General features: G+C 50.1%; 1 protein-coding gene across 12 annotated transcripts in view; it reads left to right on the top strand.

Annotated features, from left to right (window-relative positions):
* ATP9A (ATPase phospholipid transporting 9A) overlaps positions 1-23,932 on the top strand; it is a 130,767-nt gene that overhangs the window by 45,760 nt on the left and 61,075 nt on the right. For 10 of the 12 annotated variants that reach the window (XM_081557255.1, XM_081557253.1, XM_081557250.1 and 7 more), the window contains 8 exons: positions 7,341-7,399; positions 8,627-8,678; positions 10,737-10,831; positions 12,104-12,184; positions 13,141-13,216; positions 18,071-18,147; positions 23,245-23,405; positions 23,643-23,785. In XM_081557255.1, the coding sequence (XP_081413381.1) occupies positions 7,341-7,399; positions 8,627-8,678; positions 10,737-10,831; positions 12,104-12,184; positions 13,141-13,216; positions 18,071-18,147; positions 23,245-23,405; positions 23,643-23,785 (744 nt within the window). The remainder of the gene's footprint in view (positions 1-7,340; positions 7,400-8,626; positions 8,679-10,736; positions 10,832-12,103; positions 12,185-13,140; positions 13,217-18,070; positions 18,148-23,244; positions 23,406-23,642; positions 23,786-23,932) is intronic. The other 2 variants (XM_081557259.1, XM_081557258.1) reach the window with 1 other exon arrangement.

Genomic DNA, 23,932 nt, shown 5'->3' with positions numbered 1-23,932 from the left:
TTGAGAGTGATAACGTTTTTAAAAATTTAATTCAGAATCCACTTTACCCCATTATTTAGGACTGCAATGAATATGACTAAAATTTGAGGTATAAAGACACACATGTGTTTCCTTTAGGACCTTGTATTCCAGTGGAGTTAGTCGGGAGGAGATTGGATAGGACAGGGAACATGACTTCATTAGTGGCAATTGTTTAGCTAATAGTTAATTAGCTAAACGGAAACTCTGTATTCTTAAACACAGGTACCACTTACGTTTTCAAGTATGAACTCTGTTCAGACATGGGATAACACTAAAAAAGGCTTCATACTTTTTTTGAGAAGAGAATTACAGTGATGATAGTTTTTTAACACTTTTTAATTACAAATTATTTTAAACTTTATTTTTGAAATTGATGTATAGTTGATTTCCAGTGTTGCGCCGGTCTCCGCTGTATAGCAGTGACTCGGTTAGACACATACAGACATTTCTTTCTTGTATATTCCTTCTGTTATGGTTTCTCACAGGACATTGAATACAGTTCCCTAAAAATTTTATTTTACTGACGTATAGTTGATTTATAACGTTATGTTAATTTCTGGTATACAGCATAGTGATTCAGTGATACATCTATATATTCTTTTCCACTGAGATTTATTACAGGTTATTGAAGCTAGTTCCTGTGCTATACACTACGACCTTATCCATTTTGTTCCTAAATAGCTTGCATCTGCTCAGTGATGGTCTTTTGGATATTCCTGCTGCAAAACTACTGCAAAGGTTTTTACTGAGGCTCTCAAATACAGCTCAGTAAGCAAAGCATTTCCCTTCCCAGGCTTCTCTCATTAAGATTCAGAGCATTAGCTTTTACAAGCCTTAACTTAAAATAGGTCTTGCCAAACACTTTCCCATACATTTTCTGACAGATACGAAGTTTGTTATTTCAGACTCATAAGGTTCCTCTTATTCTTTCAAACTACTCAAAATTCACTGTATTACAAATCACTGGTGAACTGATCTACTGTTTAATCAAGATAAAAAAGCAACCCCAGAAAAAAATCTCACATGCAAATTGCACTGTTATCTTTCCCAACAGGTATTTACCCCCTGCCGGGGGTGCTGGTCTATTCCATCATTATTGGGCACCAGAAGCAGTGAGGACCATTTATATATTTATTTTAAAAGCCTCTGTTGAGTATAAACTTGTTAAATTTAAACTCCAGCCTTTCTTTTTAAAGTTCCTGCTAATTTAAACAAAAGCTCCAGGAAGTGGCCCGTGGAATTTATAATAATACTCTTCTACCCTTTGCCTGTTTTCACATAACAGTCTTTTCTTTGGCTTTGGGCAATGCAAGACAACCCGATTGGAAGACAAAAATATCCACTTTAAACCTGTGAACTCTGCCGGGTCTGCAGAGGCGTTTTCGTGTCAAGCCCAGGAAATGTACACATGCTGTAGAATTTACAACTCATCACTGTCACAGTCAGCTTAGAGTGCGAGTTAAAGAGTTACACATTAACCAGGGTTAGTGCATGGAGCTTGCTGCTAGAGACCTACAGAGGCGATTAATGTCCTGCGTGCACAATGAAAAATAGAAGTATGGCTGGAGGTGTTCGGGGGTCAGAAAATTGACCCACACGTACTAGTGCCCTGGAATTTACTTTTTTTTTTTTGCGGGCTGTTCTGCAGTTTGACTGAATTGTCATTTGCTTGTTTCGACTCATGGAAAACATCTGGTTTCTCTCTGCAGTGTAGACAAACTGCCCTTATTCTGAAGCTCTCATCCATGAAAAGCATGGCTTGGGCTCAATAGGTTTGCTTATGAAAGGCTTGGGGGTCCATCTCTGCAGAAATAAACAGATCTAGTAGTTGGAAGTTTGTTCCCCATTATAAACTCTGACTCAAGAGACGGCTTGGATGAAGTGGCGGAAGCTGAGCGAGGTGCATTTATTTTATGGAAGGCATTTCATGATTCAGGATGTGGCCGGCAGGCAATCTGCCGCTTAATCTTTGAAAAATCTCTTACCCAACTTCTGTCGAGTTTCTGCAAAGATACGTGAAAATCCCAGAGCCAAGAGGTTGGAGGTTGAGTGTGACAGGGTCTGAAAGAGAAGGGAGGCCTGGGGGGCAAGGTGAGGAGGTCTGTGTCTTCCGTTCCTAGACCAGATCTTCTCCTCACTTTGTAAAGAAGGCGTGACTGCGTGTTTTCACTCCTGTTCAGGACCAGCTGTGTAATTTGTGGTGCAGAATGAAAATTCAGGGTCCCTTGTTTAAAAGTTATGAAGAATTATGGTATGAAAAGAGTAGGCCATTCGCCCAAGGGTGAGGGGGTCCATGTGAATACACAGGTCCATGAATACACAGGACTGGGCTCTGTTTCTAGAAGCTTTAGGAGTCTCTAGAGTAGATGGAGGCTTCCCTGGTGGCTCAGACGGTAAAGTGTCTGCCTACAATGTTGGAGACCCGGGTTCAATCCCTGGGTCGGGAAGATCTGGAGAAGGCAATGGCAACCCACTCCAGTATTCTTGCCTGGAAAATCCCGTGGACGGAGGAACCTGGTAGGCTACTGTCCATGGGGTCGCAAAGAGTCGGACACAACTGAGCGACTTCACTTTCAGAGTAGATGGAAGCAAAAAAAAAAAAAAAAGGAACAGAAAATAGGAGCCCTTGGGAAGTAGGTTTGCTACCTTCTCAGCAGGGTGTTAAGAGAATTTTCTTGCGGTCAGATAAGGGACTGTAGGCCAGCTCCTCTCTCCATCTCTCTCTCTCTCTGTCTCTCTCTCGCTCAGAACAGCTGATTTCCTTTTGGTTGGCTGTGCTGGGTCTTTGCTGCTGCACCCGGCCTTCTCTAGTTGTGGTGCGCAGGGGCTCCTCTCTCCTGCGGTGCGCAGGCTTCGCATTGCAGTGGCTTCTCGTTGCAGAGCTCGGGCTCTAGGGCGTGTGGGCTGCAGGAGTTGCAGCCCATGGGCTCAGGAGTTGTGGCTCCCGGACTCTAAAGCGCAGGCTTAGTCGTTGTGGTGCACGGGCTTTGTTGCTCCAGGGCTTGTGGGATTTTCCCGGACCAGGGATTGAACCCATGTCCCCTGCATTGGCAGGCGGACTCTTCGCCACCAAGCCGCCGGGGAAGCCTCAGGATCTCGTCTCTCTTGAGGTCCAGGTCATCGTCACTGTCACTGTGCCGTTTTTCAGGCCTTGTTTTCCTTTGTCGGGAAGATGGGGAGCTCCGCGAGAGTGTGAACGTTTCTGCTGTTCCTTTTTTGCAGGAACATTGGTGGGACACTCAGCACAGGGGCTCAGGCACGGTTAGACATCAAGTGTTTTGGACCCTTTGCACAGTTTTGAGATTCTTCTCTTTCTGGGAGTTAATCCCAGCCACTGAGTGCTTGGCTCTTCACCGCTGACTCTGGTCCTGTTTCTGTCCTGCCACAGCGGTGGTTTCTTTACCGCTCGAGGCCTCCTTAGAGAGGGAGTGTCATTCGGGTGTTGGATGTGGGCAGCAAACCCCCCGTGATGTTGGAATCGAAGTGTGGATCTCTGCTTCCCCTTCTCTTTCCTTCTGGCTGCTTTTCCTCCTTTCGTGCTTCTGGTTTTGCCTTTTCTCATCAGAACGAGCAGGTACATGTGTGTTTTGCGTGCAGATGTGAGCTAGACATTTTTTTTTTTAATTTGGAGGATGTTATGATGTCCGCTCCCTCTTGGACCCCCCCTTGCCTTGCCCGCCATCCCTCCGCCCTCGGTCATCGCGGGGCACCTGGCCTGGCTCCCTGTGCTGTACAGCAGCTCCCGCTCGCTGTCCATTTCACACTTGTGAACTGCACAGTTCTCATTGCCCCAGAATCGCAGCACGACCCGCGATGTCCAAACTTACAGTCCGGCCTGTGTGTCTGCTCAGTGGAGCGGGTGAGTCTGAGGGTCCCCTGTGTGGAACCTGAAACACTGAAGCTCCTCCCACCGAATACTAACATGCTAATGAGGGGGCTGTGACTGAGACACCCCAGGGACCTCGGGACAGGGGTGCCCCCCGCTGCCCTCCTCCCGCCATGGAGTCGGTTACAGTAGGAGGGTTTGTCGGAGGGGTCGGCCTGCTGGGGTTGGTCAGAAACGGCTCTGCAAGCACAGTGGATTGAAGGGGTTTTTGTTGAGGCAGAGCAGATGGACAGAGAGGCAGAGTTCAAATGAACCCATCGTAAATCAGAACCCCGCTGTGGAAGGGGAAAGTCTGGGCCTGGTCACTTAGAGGTTGGAGCTAATTTAATTTATTATATTTCTTTTCTTATTGGAAGAGCCCCTTGTGTTAACTCGAAAAAAAAAAGAAAAAAATCATTGTGAAGAATTTAGAAAGTACATATGCCAAAGAAAAGGATAGATCTCTTCTGTCCCCAGATTAACCTTTTTAGGCTAATCCCCCTGATTTTGTCCTCTGTCTTGCTCACGTACCCATGCACATCCAGATGCAGTTATTATTTAATAAGAGTTATAACAGTGTTCTTCTTAGGGCTGGCCGTTAAGAGAAAGCGTGTGAGTAGGTCTTGAAGATCAGAACACGGGCTCAGGGATGGTTTGGGTCAGGCCACCAGCATAAATTCCAGTGAGAACACCAAAGACAGCGTGTAAATTTATGTTGGGAAAGTTGGGGTGAACTCAGGCAAAGGAAGAGCTTACGGGCACCAGGGGGTGGGGTAGGGGGACGCGCTGAATTTACGGTCTTCCCTCCAGGAAGATCCTTGATAAGCTGCTCAGAAAGAGCAGTGTGTCTGTTGCGAGGTTCCCCCTGGTGGGGCCAGAAGCATTGTTCAGGCAGGAAGAGAATTCTGTGCTTCGCACCCCCTGTTCATTCATGCATTTCTAATGCGCTGACTCTTAGGATTAGCGCAGGTTCCCTCTGCAAAGATAGTGACGTCGCAGATGCTTAAGGCGACTGGGTTCCCAGGGTACCCCGGCTCAGGCCGTTGCCTTGAGTTCTGCTCTACGAAAGCGAGGCTCTCTGGGGGTCTCCCTTTACGGGGAGGGGGTCCAGCTGGGACCGCCGAGCCACCTTGAGAGCCCTCTGCGTCGCGCTTCCTAGATGTCATTCGTGTTTGAGAGCTGCTCTTTCAGCACCAGGTCCCCTCACTGTTACCATGACAAAATGTAATTAAGGACAAACATTGGTTAAAGATCAACCCTGTGGAACCTCTTGGAAAGAATTGTTTCAGTTGAAGTCTTCGGAATGCTTTGAAGCATCTCAGCAGTGATGAATTACTAGAAAGACCCGTGGCGTTAAATGATGTGAAAAGTGTAAGATAAAATAATCTGAGCTGTGTGCACAAGTTCCTGGGGGGTGAATGCTGGGTGTCTGTTGGATGAAGGCGCCCACAGTGGGGGACAGATTCAGGACCCCTGGACTTATTCAGTGGGCCTAACAGGAGGTGCCAGGAACATGAAGATTTTGGTGGTGTTGCTCCCTCATGTGAATTCCGTCCGTCACCAGAACAAAGACTGACGTCCTCCGCAGGCTTGTTCAGAGGGTGCTGGGCCACCGGGCCGCGCACAGAGCTTCATCTCTGTGCTCCATGTGATGCTTCTGGTCTCGCTGAGGGAGTTCCAGCTTGCAGCCACACACGTATGTGTACCGCTCATGCGTCTCTTTCCCGTCTCACGCTGGTAGCCAGAACCATCTGGTCAGGTCTGACCTCAGCTCTCCTGTAGAGTGTTGACAGCTCCCCATGCCCCACCCCATTCACTGATTACGCGTCTCTTGCCTCCTCCGCTCCACGGGTGCGAGACCCACGGAGGCCACCCTTGGAACCCCTGGCCTCCAGCAGGCATTCAGCTGAAGGGGCTTGAACGTGGGATGAGTCGTCCCGTGCCTTCGGGGTGCCAGCCACTGTTCTCTGTCCTCCTTCAGAGGGGAAGGTCTCCTTCCTTTCTGCACCCACCTAACTCCTGTGTTTTCACACACTATTTTGCACTCACAGCATCTATCCTGCTGTCTTCCTCATAGCTCATGGGTTTGCAGACTACAGCTGGTAGGCCAAGTTCAGCCCACCACCTTGGCCCGGGAGCCAAGAATGGTCTTTACATTGTACACCATAAACGCACAAAAGACTGTCGGCCTTTGGGGAGAACAGTTGTTGAGAGACTTGAGTTTGTTTATTGGCTGCAGAACCTAAACTATCTACTGTCCTGCGCTTCCCAGGACACCTTTGTTGACTCTTGCACGAGACTGTGGACTTTTTTAGGAGGAGGAGACTGTCTTCTTTGAGTTCCTAGACCATTGCACTTCAGTTTGAGTTGAATTGAATTTCCTGTTTTTTCTTCCTTCCTCTGAAGTCAGGTGGGGCTGTGCCTCTTGGTGCTGACCTGTTCTGTGAGACTGGGGACAGATGGGGCCTCTCTGAGCCCACTTCCCTTGCCTGAAAGCTAGAGATAATATCTTTTCTGATGGCTATTGAGAGGAGGAAGTGAAGCCATCAGGATGTCAGTGTGTATACAGTGCTTAGCTTGGAATCCATGTTTAATGTAGGCTGTTATTATTTATCCAGATAAGCATCCAGCCAGAGCTGTGGTCTGATTATAATCATATAAACCATTTGTTGTTGTTGTTGTTGAGTCGCTAAGTCATGTCTGACTCTTTGCGACCCCGTGGACTGTAGCCCGCCAGGTTCCTCAGTCTGTGTGATTTCCCAGGCAAGAACACTGGAGCGGGGGCCATGTCCTCCTCCACATATGAAACATGTCCACGTGTCAGTCCCTCAGTCGTGTCCAGCTCTTTGGGACCACGGACTGTAGCGCACCAGGCTCCTCTGTCCATGGGATTCTCCAGCCAAGAATACTGGAGTGGGTCATTCCCTTCTCCAAGGGATCTTCCTGACCCAGGGATGGAAGCAGGGTCTCCTGCATTGCAGGCGATTCTTTACTGTCTGAGCCACCAGGGAAGCCCATGTGAACCATACTGTGTAGCAATTGCAAATGTAAAACAGTCATTTTGGGTTAGCTTCTTTCTTTTTGGTGGTGCTGAGAATTCACTGTTGATCTTCTGACCGCGGATCTGACTTTGGATTTTCTTCCCCATTTCTCTGTGTGTGTGTTTGAGGCTGAACGAATCTTTTACAGTGCTGATTTAGAATAGCATCTAAGGTGCCATTAGGACAGAAGATCTGACTTGAGGCCTGTGAGTCCTTCTAGGGCTCTCAGAAGTGGGGATCAGGTTTTGAATTGGTCTCTGCCGTAGAAGAACCTTTTCTCAGAGAAGCAGGAGATGCTGCAGCCGCTGGGTTTGGAGGGCACATCCTTCAGGGTGTGCAGGCCGGTGGACACTCTGTAGAGACACGAGGACTTGAATGCAGACGTGATGTATCGTGGGCCTGTCTCTTTGCAGGGACGGTGAAGGTGAAGAGCGCCAGCATCCAGGTGGGAGACCTTATCATCGTAGAGAAGGTGAGAGTGGAGTCACATGGCTCGTGCGCGGCTGCCGCGTGGGTCACGAATCCTAACGTGCGGTTCCTGTATCTGTGGACATAAGCTTCCTGGGTTCTACTCAGCACCTCTGCCTGGGAGAAGCACCTCTTTCCCACGAGACACACACACAAAACATTGTTTCACGGTTTCCGTGTGCTTCTTCCCAGAAATCCCACTTACACAGGTTACAAGCTTCGATTTCCTGTTTGATGTATTCCTTGTTTGGGAGTCTTCTTTTTGTTTTTAACTCGTCATGAAGTTTTTCCTAGAGGCCCGCTGGCTGCATCAGCACATAAAAATGTTTGTCATTTGCCTCTTGAACAATTTTAGGTTGCGTGTTTTTGACTTAAACATTGTGCTTTCCTGTCATTTTACGGGGAGTAGGGGTTGAGTGAAACGTGAGAACGGTAAGGCCACAGATGCATTTTAAAAGTAGCACTGTTCTGTTACTCCAACCAAGGCTCCTGTCTCCTGGTGCTGTGCACACTGGGAGGTGCTGGATTCGGGGGTGGCCCCGGAGAGTCTTGGAGTCCTACTTGATTAGAAAAGCATTGCATCTCGACTCGTTTCTGTAGGAAGTGAACTCTGCTCTTTTAAAAGGATTAAATCTAAGAACTCACAGTTGATTTGAGGTAAAGCAAAGCTCTCCTGAGTGGCAGCTGCGAAGACCCTCGCAGACCTCTTTCTGCTGTGACGCACTTTCCTGTTACACGAGGGCTGCTCTTGGCGTCCCTTTTTTTTTTGAGTGTGGCTTTTTTTCGCTTCTTCCTACTTGACTTCCTTATTTAAATCCCACTCAAAGCCAAACATCAAGCCGGAAAATTGGTAGAAGCAGAAAGCATGAGCCGAGCGTATGTCTGTCTGTAGTTTCGGCAGACAGCCTGGACGAGAGCCAGCTTGGGGAGCAGGCTTTGGGCCCGCGGGTTGCAGTTGCAGGAGGTAGTGGTTGGATTCGCCAGAAAACGGGAAGCTCTTTTTCCAAAATAAGATTTCAATAGGGGATTAGGAGTGTAACAGCAGCGTGCAAGATTTTTCAGATTCAAAAACAGGATAAATCCCCAGATCTGTCTCTGACAAAGGCAGACACTTAAAAGAGGCTGTGGGTTTTGGTTGCCCCCCACTCCCCAGTGAGGGGGCCAGGGGTAGGGGGGGCGAATCCCCCACCTAGGGGCACTCACGGTAACAGTCTGTCCGTTCATAACACAGAACCAGCGGGTCCCTGCCGACATGATCTTCCTGAGGACATCAGAAAAAAACGGTAAGCATCTGGGATCAATTTTGAAAATAGCCATTAACCTTTCAGTGGTGATTTGGCAAAATAATCATTTGAAAATGTAACAGAAGTGGATGATCATTTTGGAGCCATGGAGGCAAACCAAAAATGTTTCTTTTCATAGAGCAGGCTTTAAAAAAAAAAAAAGAGGCGGTGGGAGTGGTTGGTGCGTGCAGGTCAACAGATTCTGATCACAACAGAGATAGCGGGACCTATGCTGAGTCACTGCTGGGGGAGTCACACGTGGTGGCTGGGCGTTTTCCCCTCTGGGCTGCGTTCAGCTCAATCTCAGGAGTTGGCAGGATGAGGAAGTGTGTCTAACACACAGAAGCCAACAGCAGCAGAGTCTCTTCTGAGGAAATACTGGGAGGTGTGTCATGAGTTGGGGCAGGAGAGAAGCCGGGCAGGAGAGAGGGGGGTGGCCATCCCCTCAACCTTGGCTCACGAGTGGTGGGGCCACGGTCGCTCCTGCCCGTCCGTTTATTTATTGTTACAGCCCGTTTGCCTGAGGGACCCTCTCCAGTCTCCTACAAGACCCTACATGTCACAGTTACCACTGTCTCTCCGTGTCCCAGGGGGGTTGGTTCCAGGACCCCCCTGTGGGTACCCAAATCCATGGATCCTCACGTCCCTCGGATGAAATGATGCTGGACCCTCAGCCATCCGCACGCGCAGGTCCTGTGTCCACAGAGCAGGGCTGGATTCCCCAAGAATCTGCCTGTCCGCCTCATCAGTTGACACAAACCTCCTTTTTATTTTTGTTATTTAAGCTGTTCTCAGTACACAAGGCCATTTTTCTCTTGCCTAGCAGGCAGAAGCAGAGATCTTTGAACTTGAGAAAAATCCACATTTATATTCTTTTGAGGTTGCTGCAACCTTATTCTGTGATGAATTGGGTAAAAGTGAGGATGAGGTTTCATATTTAATTTGTTTTTGTTCAGTCGCTCAGTCGCGTCTGACTCTTTGTGACTCCATGGACTGTGGCACGCCAGGCTTCCCTGTCCTTCGCTGTCTCCCGGGATTTGCTCAAACTCATGTCCATCCAACCATCTCATGTCGGTTGTCGCCCCCTTCTCCTCCTGTCCTCAGTCTTTTCCAGCCTCAGGGTATTTTCCAGTGAGTTGGCTTTTTGCATCGGGTGGCCAAAGTATGCTAATGATACAGTAAATCATCCAGGGTGCGTGGAATGTACTCCATTAAAAGTCTTTTAAACACTATAGCTTTGTCCTCAGATTGGTCCTTGGGTCCTTGTCAGTGAAAATGGATTAGGGTTCTAGAGTGTTCTCTCTGCTTCCCAAAAACAAAAACAGAAGATGGACTGGAAGGGGCCTTTCTGAAAGTTCTCAGAAGCCTTACCTGCAGTGTTGGGATCTTCGGTAGATCTCTGTCTGATGAAACGTGGGGCTGACTGGCTGCTCAGATGTGCACACGTCAGACTGAAATAGGCGCCCGGCTCACGTGCGGGTGGATGATCACGGCTGACGGTTCCGTGGTCCTTCCCAGGTCTGAGCAGTTTGCATGAAGCAGCTCTCCAGTCCTCACAGCATGAGTCGGCGCTCTAATATCCTCATTTATGCTCGCGAGGAAACTGAGGCTCACAGGAAGTAGCTGCCTCAAGTTGCGCAGCTAGTGAGTCATGGAGCCTTGAACCCAGGAGGTTCGGTTCTTGAGAAGGTGCTCGTAACGCCTGCACCTCATAGACTTGGGTGCTGGTGAGCCTGTGCCAGCCACTGTCTGGGGGTACGATCACCCCCACTGAGTCCTCTGCAGCCAGCTTGTGAGGTGTGCATTTCTCCCCATTTTACAGACACAACATGCTGAGGCTTAGCACGGTCAGGAAACCAGCCCCAGCTCCCACTGTGAGTGGAGGAGTGAAGATTTAAACCCAGAGCTGATGGAGAAAGCGGGAAGTCGGCTATTACTTCTTCCCTCTTGGCCGCTGGCCGACTGTCCTGACACTGACCAGAGCAGGAGCCGTCGGCGCCCCCGCGGGGGGCCCGTGACTCCCAGGTGCACAGAGGGCACCCCCTCTTCCCTCCACAGGGTCCTGCTTCCTGCGGACGGATCAGCTGGACGGGGAGACAGACTGGAAGCTTCGGCTTCCCGTGGCCTGCACGCAGAGGCTGCCCACCGCCGCTGTGAGTAGCTTTCCCTGCAGAAGCCCCCTGACGGCCGTGTCCCTGCAGGGCTCTGACCCCCACCTCGGGGGCCACACGTGGGCCGCCCGCTGTGAGCCAGGGCTGTGGGGGCCCCGGGTTCTCTGGCACCTCGAGCCCTCGCTGGTTCCGGGCCGTGCGGCCTTGTGAACCCCGATCTGGCTGATGTGGTTGATGGTCTCTGGCGGGCAGCTCCAGCCCTTAAGAAACCTTGACTGAGCACCTGGTATGAAATTAAAAGGCAACGCAGGGCACGCGCTCCTCTGCTCAGGCTCTCCCAGGGCGTCGCAGTCACTGGGACTCGGTCCTGCGGCTCTTGTCTCTCTGCGGAGGCCCTGCCCTGTTCTAGAAGTCCTCAGACAGGCCAGCAAAAGGACTGTTTCTGATGGATTTCCCTCTTGCTCTGTCCCTGTGCCTGCCGGCGCCAGCTCTGCCTTCCCACCCCGGCCCTTGCTGCTTCTCCTCCAGGAGCAAGCAGGCCTGCTCCTGACTTGTGTGCACAAGTCCCTGGGGTTTCGTTTGCTTTTGAAACCTTATGTATTTATTTACTTCTGGCCATGCCGGGTCTTGGTTGCACAGGCTTTCTGCAGCTGTGGCGAGCGGGGGCTGCTCTCTGCAGGGCGCGGCTTCTGATCGGGGTGGCTTCTGTTGCTGGGGACTCAGGCTCTAGAAGATGGGCTCCGTAGTTGTGGCACATTCACTTCGTCGTGCCGAGGCACGTGGGGTGTTCCCCGACCAGGGATTGAACCTGCGTCCCCTGCACTGGCAGGTGGCTTCTTAGCCACTGGACCACCAGGGAAGTCAGTGCTCTTTCCTGTTTCTTTGATAGTAGCCAGCCTAATGGGTGTGAGGTGTTCTTGCACACTTGTTCACCTCTCTGCCCCTTCCGAGGCTTTGCACAAAGTCAGCGCCCTGTGGCCCTTTGTTGAATGAGTGAAGGTTTCGGTTGGTTTGAATGACTCTTGTAAACAAGAGTGTCACAGAGGGAGAGGGATGTGCACCGTCAGTTAGTTCTGGAAAAGCTGGGTAAACACAGGCTTCCCTTTAGGGCTACAGGGTGTTTGGGGATCATGCAGGTAGAGACTCCCAGACTAGCTTACTAGAAAGTTTCCCTCTTTTTTCCACCTGCCCCGTGGTTTTGAGAGCCGTTTGGAAAGTACAGTTGCTTCTGAAAAACAGTAGATGCTTCCCAAAATCCCTTTTAATCATGCGCTGACTTTGTTTTACCTCCAAAATGTCACCCCCGTGGAACAGGACCTTCTTCAGATTCGCTCATATGTGTATGCGGAAGAGCCAAACATCGACATTCACAACTTCGTGGGGACCTTCACCCGAGTGAGTAAGCCTCGAGGGGCGCAGGGTCCTGTCTGGGGGGTGCATGACCGGGGTGCGGGCCTGCTGCCCAGTGCCGACAGGTCTTTGTCGGGGCATAGCTTTGTGTCATGTGGGGATGATGTCCCCGTCAGAAGACTCCACCTTGAAAACTGCTTCTCGGTAAAAAAGACACAACTGGGAATTTCTTCCAGCCTCCCAACAGCTTTCATCACCTGACTACTTAGAGCCAGGGGTTCTTGTAATTATTGTTACTCTTTCTGTCTTTTTCACATGAAGCCATTGGTTGCTGTTCATTGCTAAGTCATCTCTGGCTCTTGGGGACCCCATGGGCCGCAGCACGCCGGGCTTCCCTGTCCGTCACCATCTCCTGGAATTTGCTCAAACCCATGTCCATTGAGTCGGTGACGCCATCCAACCATCTCATCCTCTGTCGTCCCCTCCTCCTCCGGCCTTCAGTCTTTCCCAGAATTAGGGTCTTTCCTACTGAGTATCCTCCAAGTCCTGTCCACCATGGTTATAATTTTTAAGCCATATCCCAACCTTTCAGAATAGAAATTAAATTTGGATTTGAATTACTTTAGGAATCTGAGATGATAGGTTGATAGAACCCATATTAAATTGTTCCTGCTCTTGTTCTAGAAGCCCTCACACAGGCCAGCAAAGGGCTATTTCTGATGGATTTCCCTCTGCATTATTGTTCCCACCTTGTGAAATGTTTCTCCAGGGCTGGAAGCCTGCATTTCTTAATCACAAACTACTGTTTTCAAGTATTTCCATGGGGCTGAAACACCAAGGATAAGGGTTTATGAGTTTGGTCCTTCTCTCCTGGCTGGGCTGTTGGCTTCCAAATGCGGGGGTCATCCCCTCTCCCTTTCTTGCAAAGAGCAGGCTGGAGACAGCGGCGGGTTCCGTGCAGACCTGGGTGGCTCAGCCTGTGTCCATCTGTTCTTTTGCAGGAGGACAGCGACCCCCCGATCAGCGAGAGCCTGAGCATAGAGAACGCACTCTGGGCTGGCACAGTCACCGCGTCAGGTACGCGCCCTTGTGGAGGAACGTGTTAGCAATTTGAAAAGGAAAGCAAATCCTTCAATATAATGAGAATAATCATCTGTCAGTTGGGACAATGAGCTGTCGGTCAAATGGCATTTTCCACTGGCTTCTGTACCCCTGGGGAATGAAATGGCCATCTAATTGTCCCCCGGTGCTTGGAGGCGTCCGGAGGGGAGGCCGCCCTGGCCCGTGGACTCGGCCACAGCGTCCGCTCTGGGAATAGCCCCTAATTGCCACGTGAGATTGACGTCCTAATCTGTACCAGAAAGTGGGTCAGCCTGGATGCCCGGGCTCTTGCGTCGGTGAGGGCTGCCCAGCTGGGCCTGATGGCGCCCCGGTGTTGGAGATGCCCAGATGATGTAGAAATTGTCTGGTCCTCTGGACTGCAGAACAGAATTTGCAGGACAACCTGTTGAGGAGCAGGAAGGAAAGGTTGGGACGCTGGGGCACCGCTGAGCGGAGGGGCTCCAGGGCTGAGCGTGCCTGGGGCAGCCGCAGTGACAGCGGGGCCGCCAGGGCCGCCAGTCTGTGGGCACCTGCTGTGGGTCACGTGGTTCACTCAACCCTCCCAGCAGTACCCTGCAGGCAGGTGCTGGCATTGTCCCCAGGCTGCGGATAGGGAAACTGAGGGTCGCTGAGGTTAAGTAACTTGCCCAAGGTCACACAGCACGTAAAAGCAGTTGGGACTTGAGCCCAGGCGCTTTGCCCCAGAGGCAGAACTCTGTTCCCTGTTATCACTATATTATATATGGTATTGGGTTGGCCAAAAAGTTTGGGTTTTTCCGTAACATCTTATGAAGAATCCAAACAAACTTTTTGGCCAGCCCAATATGTAATAGTATATACTGTTATTAACATGTAATTCCACTGCTGGCAACTTTCTGTCTTTACTGTGGGAGAAATCCGTTCCCCGCCCCGCTTCCCCTCCCAGGCCATTTCCCTCTGCTCGCGGCTGCTCTGTGACTCTTCAGTACAGCAGATGCTTAGTCAGGATGCTCTCTGAAAGAAGAGGGACCAGCACAGCCTCTGCACAGACTCAGCGCACACGGGCAGAGATGTGCTCAGCTTCTCAGCCTTAATTTCAGAGATTAGCAGTAAGAAGGCTTATTTATCAGGCCCTGTTTATTTACAGAGTGTTTTATCTTCCATTCTCTTGTTTTGATCAAACAACATTAAATGAGGACACTTAATGGAATAAAGAATTGAGTCTCAGAGAGGTCGAGCAACTTGCCTAAGGTCACACAGCCTTGGAGAGATCATCTCCTGGGAGGAGGAGAAGGGAAGGCAAACTGAGACCTTGAAGATGGAAGAAAGATTTCACACAGTTCCTCAGAAATGCACTGTGAAGTTAAAACATGCATTTTTTCCCCACTTGTGTGAATTCTTTGTGTTTGGTGCGGTGGAACGAGACAGAGCCGTGACCCCCAATCCAGAAGCAGTGCTTGCCACGCCCTGCAGTGGACGTCTCCCTTGGAGTCTGAGGAGCTGGGCGGTTACCGTTTCTCCAGCTGGCCTCTGCTTCTCCCCGGGTAGATGTCTGACTACACTCTGGTTCTAATGTAAACATGGAGTTAAACTCAAGCCATTTCCTCCTTCCGGTGCTCAACTCCAGAAGCAGCCATCAAGAGTAATCTTAATTATTTGAGATTTCACTTCTGTGTTCCCTTCAGAATCTAATTCCTGTGTCTTGGTCACTCCACCGTTATCAGTTGGAAGTTTATAAAAGCTTGCCAGGCAATGCTAAGGGTCCAGCTGCACTGGCTGGCATCAGTCTGTAAGAGGATGCAGTTGCCATGGTAACTGGGCTGCTAGGCTGAAGAGCCACAGGGGGTGATGATAGACCAGAGAGGCTGGTGGGGCTCGGCAGAAGCGGAGCCTGGGTGTGGTGGATCCCAGTTCTTCTCAGACTCTCCGTGGAAAGGGACAGTTTCTTGAGCCCCTGCCCCCACCTCCAGTGTGCGGCAGGTCAGTCGGTGGCCCTGCTGGGGCTGAACTGTGACCAGCATGCGGGTCACACCACGCGGGTCTGATAATGCCCACTGGTCTATACCCCGTTCCTCGGGGCTCGTCCCGGAATCACAGAGCAGCATCTCGTTGCTGTAAACGTGTCGAATCCTCCCTTTCTGGGGCTCACCGTCTCTCTCGCCTCAGTGGGGTCAGAGGTCCCCAGCAGCACACTACAATGGTGGGTTTGAGGGACTGGGGGAAATGCCCGACCCCAGCAGCCTGGCTGGTCGGAGACCCTGGTGGGCAGGCGGCCGAAGGAGGGGCCGTCTGAGGGGAGCCCCCAGGGACGTAGCCTCAGAAGTGGGGTCGGGGGCTGCGGGAGCGGAGGGGCGCAGGTCAGGAGGTCTTCAGGGCTGGGTGGGGACTGTGATGAGCGGAAAGCAGGAGACCGGCCAAACGGGGTGGCTGAGCTCAGCACCTGCTGGAGATGCGGTGAAGACTGCAGACCCAGTGGCCTCAGATCTTCCAGTTTTCCAGAAGAAGCCAGAAATCTCTACTTAGTATATATATATATATTTAATATGAAAGCTCCTGTATTTAAAAGTTGGCAACTACCTCAAAACCTTTAGGGACTTCCCTGGTGGTCTAGCAGTTAAGAATCCACTTGCCAGTGTGGGGAACGTGGGTTCAGTTCCTGGTCCGAGAGGGTTCCATGTCCCGTGGGACAGCTAAGCCCATGCACCGCAACTCAAGAGCAGCCACCCCCTCACCCCGCCCCACTCACTGCAGCTCGAGAAAGCCCACCCACAGCAGTGAAGACCCCACACAGCCAGAAGTTAAACCAAGCTTTCGAACACTGGGCAGACCAGACCAGCGCAGCTCTGTGGACTGCTGGCATGCTCTTGCGGGGTGGCTGAGGCTGGGGTCTGCATCTCCTGGAGACAGTTTCAGTCCTGGGCACAGAGGGTTGTGGGGGAGAGGGCATCTCCAGCAGCCTTTGAAGGCACCAGAATTGGCCAGCACTGGATGGGAACGCTGCCCTTGGGGACCCCTGTTATTAGGACTCTCTAGAACCCTGAATGCTGGGGATTGGGACCAACCCATGTCCGCCCTGAGGTGAGAGCCGTGGGCACACAGCCACCCCTGCGCAGCCCAAGCTGAGCCTCCCCGGTCCAACCGTCTGCGGGGGTCGGCCTGCACTCTCTGGGGCCTGCCATCTGCCTGGGAGCAGGCAGGCGCTCTCCGCGGCCCTCCATCTGCTGAGTGCCTCCCTGGAAGGGAACTGCCCTGTGCAGGAGACTGCATCGACTCGGGGCGCTCGGCATCTCCCTGGGGTCTCTGTCCGAGAGACATGGCCCCAGCACTCCATCTGGGGTTGTGCTCTTTTAGCGACTCTGAATCTCTTGGCGGTTTGGGTGCATCGCTCTGCTGGTGCCGGGCAAAGAGCTGAGGGGCCAGAGGAGAGAAGCTTTGGGAGTTCCCTTATCCCGTGGAGACCAGGCTGTTAGTATTCCTGGGATCTTCCCTGCGTGCTTGGCGGGGCTGCCCCTTCTCGTGTTTCAGGTTTCAGCTTAGACGTCCCTGCTCACCGGCACACACCGGCCCCCTCCCCAGCCCCTCCTGTCTGTTTCTCTCCTGGTTTCATCGGGGTGCCCACCAGCCCCATGGTGACCGGGGTGCTGCTGCCCTTCCTGACTCTCCACCTGCCCTGCTGTGTGGGGCATTTCCCTGGCACATACTGCAAAGGGGAGACAGAGGTGCATTTTTGATGGATATTGCGGTTTTCCTCCCCAGATAGGTTGTTCCAGTGGACACCCCAGCCAACAGCGCGTGCGCCAGTCCATTTCCCCACCTCTTGGCTCACGCTGCTGTTCTCATGCTTCTGAATTTTTATTACGAGGATGGGAATAAGAATTTCCCATTGTTTTGGTTTTTGAGTAGGGTGAACATCTTTTCTAATGTTAATTGGCTTTTGGGGTTTCTTTTAGAAATTGTTTATAACAACTGATGTCTTTTTTAAAAACAAATGATGATGGACAGGTAGAAAGAAGGGGTAGGGGAGTTCTCAGGAAAGAACTGCCATCTAGACAGACGTCTGCCAAAGGTTCTGGTTGCACACCGAATCTGAGCGGAATCACAGTCCATGGCGTGTTCATGGGTTTCCAGGGTAGTTTGTGAAGTTCCAGGCACCTCTGGAAGCCTCTGAGGCCAGTGGCATAAAGGACAAACCCCCTCCCCTCCACCTCTCCTGTTCTCCAAGGCGGCCAGACCCACAGGCCCGCACTGTGGTGCTTTTTTTTAATATATTAATTTATATTTATTTTTTGTGCGCTGGGTCTTCGGCTCTCTCTAGTTGCAGAGAGTTGGGCTCTGTGTACCCAGGGTCAGCAGTTAAGGCGCGCAGGCTCTAGAGTGCGGGCTCAGGAGGTGTGGCACGTGGGCTTAGGTGTCCCGCGGCATGTGGATCTTCCCAGACCTGGAATCGAACTGGTGTCCCTTGCATTGCCAGGCGGATCTTCTCCGCTGGACCAGCAGGGAAGCCCTACCAGTGGCGCTTTCAGCAGTAGTGGGGATGCCTTGTGCCTTCACCGACCTGGACGGCCGCCACTGGCCTTGTGTGGCTGTTGAGTCTGAAATGTGGCTCATGAAAATGCGGGCTGTGTTGTACTTTTTTTTTTCATTGAATTTAAAAGTGAATGGCCACACGTGGCTAGGAGCTTTCCTACCATCTGTGTGGATGTGGACGTTGCTTGGCCCTGATGTAAACTTGGGGACTTTGTCACACTGCGGCTGCTGGACTGAGGAGAGGTGCCCTTGAGCGCGTCAGACTCGCTGAAAGCCTGCCTGTCTGTACTCACACTTCTCTGGGTTGTGTTTTCCTCGCCTTAGGTACTGTCGTGGGTGTTGTTCTTTACACGGGGAGAGAGCTCCGGAGTGTCATGAATACCTCGAATCCTCGAAGTAAGGTGTGTACATGGTCGTAGGATGTGTTTTCTTGCCAGAATTTTCTGACTCGTGGTTTGGTGATTGGTGTTGGTGGGGTGAGGAGCAAGACTCAAAAACAGGAACCCCTAAAAGCATGACTTCGTTTCTATAAACTTACTGTCTTTTTGTGTACATGTTTGTGCATGTGTGTGTGTGTAGGTGTGTGTATAGGTCTTCTGCTGTGCTAGGTCACCTCAGTCGTGTCTGACTCCTTGCCGCCCCATGGACTATAGCCCACCAGGCTCCTCTGTCCATGAGATTCTCCAGGCCAGAATGCTGGAGTGGGTTGCCATGCCCTCCTCCAGGGGATCTTCCCGACCCAGGGATTGAACTTGCATCTCTTAGTCTCCTGCACTGCCAGGCAGATTCTTTACCCCATTGCCACCTGGGAAGCCCATATGTGTATTTACACACACACCATACATAAACACGTATTCAAATACATGTTTGAAGATCGTGTGGTTGGGTTCCAGACCACCGTGTCAAGTGCATATCGCTACAAAGCAAGTCACACGAATATTTTGGTTTCCCAGTGCCTGTAAGTTATGTTTACACTATTCTGTAGTCTGTTAAGTGTGCAGTAAAAGCATTGTGTCAAAAAACTGTACATGCTTTAAAAACATTGCTAAAAAATACTAACAGTCATCTGGCAACACAGGGTTGCCACACACCTTCAATTTGTAAAAAAAACACGGTATCTGCAAAGCTCACTGCAGTTAAACAAGGACTGCCTGTGTATAAATACATAGCATTTTAAAAGTTTTAAAATGAAGTATTGAGTCCTGAAGGGCTCCCCAGGTGGCTCAGCGGTAAAGAATCCTCTGCCAATGCAGGAGACTCAGGTTCAATCCCTGGGTCGGGAAGATCCCCTGGAGAAGGAAATGGCAACCCACTCCAGTATTCTTGCCTGGGAAATCCCATGGACAGAGGAGCCTGCTGGGGCTGTAGCCCATGGGGTCACAATAGAGTCAGACATGATTCACCGACCAAACAACAACAGTTGAGTCCTTGCTGTTTGCCTCCTGTAGTATGGCATCCTCCACCCGCGTCACTTTTAATCCCTACACCAGCCTGTCAGCACACGTCTACAGCCTCTTCTTACAGAGGACAAATGGCTTGGAGAAGCACTGCGCTCCGGCCAAGCTGCATAGACCTGGATTCAAACCCACACCAAGCTGCTGGCTCTGGCAGCGGCCTGTGGAGTCAGCTCTGGGGTCAACCTGATGGCCCTGTTACTGCTCACACACAGCAGGACCCTCCTGCCCAGCCCTACCCCTCCTCCAGTTTCTTAAGAGTCAGAATACTGCAGAATGATTTCCTTTGTCAGTGCCATGAACAAATATCAGTCATTTCACCCCACTATTACAATCTCCATGACCACCATCAATACAACTATCAGTTTAGTTCAGTCACTCAGTTGTGTCTGCCTCTTTGCAATCCCATGGACTGCAGCAAGCCAGGCCTCCCTGTCCATCACCAACTCCCAGAGCTTACTTAAACTCATGTCCATCGAGTCAGTGATGCCATCCAACCATCTCATCCACTGTCGTCCCCTTCTCCTCCCACCTTCAATCTTTCCCAGCATGAGGGTCTTTTCCAATGACTCAGTTCTTCACATCAGGTGCCAAAGTATTGGAGTTTCAGCTTCAGCATCAGTCCTTCCATTGAATATTCAGGACTTTAGGATGGACTGGTTGGATCTCCTTGCAGTCCAAGGGACGCTCAAGAGTCTTCTCCAACACCACAGTTCAAAAGCATCAATTCTTTGGCGCTCAGCTTTCTTTATAGTCCAACTCTCTCATACGTACATGATCACTGGAAAAACCATAGCCTTGACTAGACGGACCTTTGTTGGCAAAGTAATGTCTCTGCTTTTTAATATGCTGTCTGCGTTGGTCATAGCTTTTCTTCTATGGAGTAAGCATCTTTTAATTTCATGGTTGCAGTCACCATCTGTGGTGATTTTCAGTTTAGTTCAGTCGCTCAGTCGTGTCCAACTCTTTGCAACCCCATGAACTGCGGCACGCCAGGCCTCCCTGTCCATCACCAACTCCTGGAGTTTACCCAAACTCATGTCCACTGAGTCAGTGATGCCATCCAGCCATCTCATCCTCTGTTGTCCCCTTCTCCTCCCGCCCTCGATCTTTTCCAGCATCAGGGTCTTTTCAAATGTCAGCTCTTTGCATCAGGTGGCCAAAGTATTGGAGTTTCACCTTCAACATCAGTCCTACCAATGAACACCCAGGACTGATCTCCTTTAGGATGGACTGGTTGGATCTCCTTGCAGTCCAAGGGACTCTTCAAGAGTCTTCTCCAACACCACAGTTCAAAAGCATTAATTCTTTGGTGCTCAGCTTTCTTTATAGTCCAACTCTCACATCCATACATGACCACTGGAAAAACCATAGCCTTGACTAGACGGACCTTTGTTGGCCAAGTAATGTCTCTGCTTTTTAATATGCTGTCTAGGTTGGTCATAACTTTCCTTCCAAGGAGTAAGCGTCTTTTAATTTCATGGCTGCAATCACCATCTGCAGTGATTTTGGAGCCCCAAAATAAAAAGCCATCCACTATTTCCCCATCTATTTGCCATGAAGTGATGGGACCAGATGCCATGATCTTAGTTTTCTGAATGTTGAATTTTTAGCCAGCTTTTTCACTCTCCTCTTTCACTTTCATCAAGAGGCTCTTTAGTTCCTCTTTGCTTCTGCCATAAGGGTGGTGTCATCTGGGTATCTGAGGTTATTGTTATTTCTCCCAGCAATCTTGATTCCAGCTTGTGCTTCATCCAGCCCAGCATTTCTCATGATGTACTCTGCATATAAGTTAAATAAGCAGGCTGACAATACACAGCCTTGACGTACTCCTTTCCCAATTTGGAACCAGTCTGCTGTTCCATGTCCAGTTCTAAGTGTTGCTTCCTGACCTGCATACAGATTTCTCAGGAGGCAGGTAAGATGGTTTGGTATTCCTGTCTCTTGAAGAATTTTCCACAGTGTATTGTGATCCACACAGTCAAAGGCTTTGGCATGGTCAGTAAAGCAGAAGTAGGTGTCTTTCTGGAACTCTCTTGCTTTTTCTATGATCCAGCAAATTTTGGCAGTTTGGTCTCTGGTTTCTCTGCCCTTTCTAAGTCCATTTTGAACATCTGGAAGTTCATGATTCATGTACTGTTGAAGCCTGGCTTGGGGAATTTTGAGCATTACTTTGCTAGCGTGTGAGATGAGTGCAATTGTGCAGTAGTTTGACTGTTCTTTGGCACTGCCTTTCTTTGGAACTGGAATGAAAACTGACCTTTTCCAGTCCTGTGGCCAGTGCTGAGTTTTCCAGATTTGCTGGCATGTTGAACGCAGCACTTCAACAGCATCGTCTTTTAGGATTTGAAATAGCTCAAGTGGAATTCCATCACCTCCACTAGCTTTGTTCATAGTGATGCTTCCTAAGGCCCACTTGACTTCACATTCCAGGATGTCTGGCTCTAGGTGAGTGGTCACACCATTGTGGTTATCTGGGTCATGAAGATCTTTTTTGTACAGTTCTTCTGTGTATTCTTGCCACCTCTTCTTAATATCTTCTGCTTCTGTTAGATCCATGCCATTTCTGTCCTTTATTGTACCCATCTTTGCATGAAATGTTCCCTTGGTATCTGTCATTTTCTTGAAGAGATCTCTGTCTTTCCCATTCTATTGTTTTCCTCTATTTCTTTGCACTGATCACTGAGGAAGTCTTCCTTATCTCTCCTGGCTCTTCTTTGGAACTCTGGGTATATCTTTCTTTTTCTCCTTTGCCTTTCACTTCTCTTCTTTTCTCAGCTATTTGTAAGGCTTCCTCAGACAACCATTTTTCCTTTTTGCATTTCTTTTTCTTGGGGATGCTCTTGGTCACTGCCTCCTGTATAGTGTCACGAACCTCCATCCAGTTCTTCAGGCACTCTTCTGGCTATCAGATCTAATCTCTTGAGTCTCTTTGTCACTTCCACTGTATAATGGTAAGGGATTTGATTTAGGTCATACCTGAATGGTCTAGTGGTTTTCCCTACTTTCTTCAATTTAAATCTGAGTTTTGCAATAAGGAGTTCATGATCTGAGCCAGTCAGTTCCTGGTCTTGTTCTTGCTGACTGTATAGAGCTTCTCCATCTTTGGCTGCAAAGAATATAATCAATCTGATTTCGGTATTGACCATCTGGTGATGTCCCTGTGTATAGTCTTGTCTTGTGTTGTTGGAAGAGGGTGTTTGCTATGACCAGTGCGTTCTCTTGTCAAAACTCTGTTAGCCTTTGCCCTGCTTTATTTTGTACTCCAATGATATTACATATATCCAACTATATTACATACATCTAACTTTATTACATATATCCAACTATATTACATATATCTAACTTTATTACATATATCCAACTATATTACAAGTATGTGAAAGTGAAGTCACTCAGTCGTGTCTGACCCTTTGCGACCCCATGGACTGGAGCCCACCAGGCTTCTCTGACCATGGGATTTTCCAGGCAAGAATATTGGAGTGGGTTGCCATTTCCTTCTCCATATTACAAGTATAAATGCCATTTATTTGAGGTTTTAGCCTTATCTGGGGCCATGTTTCTGCAAAGTGATGAGTTTCATGGGCTGGTCCCATTTTTTTAAAACATGTATTAAGATAAATATATTGTCATTAAAGTAATAATGTTCAGTAATGCAGCACCTAAAAATCAGATGCCACTGGTGGTGTGTGCCCTGAATCTCCACGCCACACGAAACCAGTGCATGGTGTAGAACTGGGTCATTTCACGGGTTGCTGGGAGTGTGGTCGAGGCCGTACACTGCACGGCGCCACTGAAGGCAGCAGTAGCCCGCTTACATGTTTCCACGCTACGTCTTTAAATTGTTAAGAGAGAATCGAGATGAGACTCACTGAGGTCCCTGGGCTGTCGGGTAGCCCATGGGGCCCAGCACTCTCGCCCAGAGACGGGCTCCATGGCGCCTGCCGTCTCACTCCGGTGCACGTGTCTGGGGGAGGCCCGGGCCTCCAGGTGGGCTGTGGGTCGCAGCGGCTGATGGCGTTTCCGTCTGTGCGCCGTCCGCAGATTGGCCTGTTCGACCTGGAGGTGAACTGCCTCACGAAGATCCTCTTCGGAGCCCTGGTGGTGGTGTCCCTGGTCATGGTTGCCCTCCAGCACTTCGCCGGGCGTTGGTACCTGCAGATCATCCGCTTCCTTCTCTTGTTCTCCAACATCATTCCCATCAGGTGAGCTGAGAGTGAGCTGGTGCCGCAACGGTTGCACGTCTCTGTTTATTTGAAGGTCATGCTTTTGTGGTTTTGAGAAGGAGCTGGTCCCTTGTAAAGGGATGACCCGGAACAGGTGGGGTCTTATTTGTGCTGAATGTTATAGCACCCATGATGTGTGTTCTAGAATTGGTGTTGAGATACAAGCAGCTTTTTACGTGTATCCTGTTAACCCGTGTGCTCTGGTTTTCTGAGCAGCCTGCGTGTGAACCTGGACATGGGCAAGATCGTGTACAGCTGGGTCATTCGCCGGGACTCGAAAATCCCCGGGACCGTGGTTCGCTCCAGCACGATTCCTGAGCAGCTGGGGAGGATTTCCTACCTACTCACAGACAAGACGGGTGAGTGTCTGGGGCCCTTGCAGGACTGAAAGTCAAAGAAGATGCTTGGACTATCTTTCTGGAGGTATTAGAGATGAATGTTGCAGTTCTTTATGCTCTTCATCTTTGATGAAGATAGACTCCTTGGTGGACATGATGATGATAGCA

This window comes from Giraffa tippelskirchi, chromosome 13, assembly GCF_054371585.1.
Source record: "Giraffa tippelskirchi isolate mGirTip1 chromosome 13, T2T-mGirTip1v1.2.pri, whole genome shotgun sequence".
In the NCBI taxonomy this organism is placed as follows: Eukaryota; Metazoa; Chordata; class Mammalia; order Artiodactyla; family Giraffidae; genus Giraffa; species Giraffa tippelskirchi.
The sequence above is the reverse complement of the archived record's forward strand: the minus strand, read 5'-3'. Positions and strand labels throughout refer to the sequence as shown.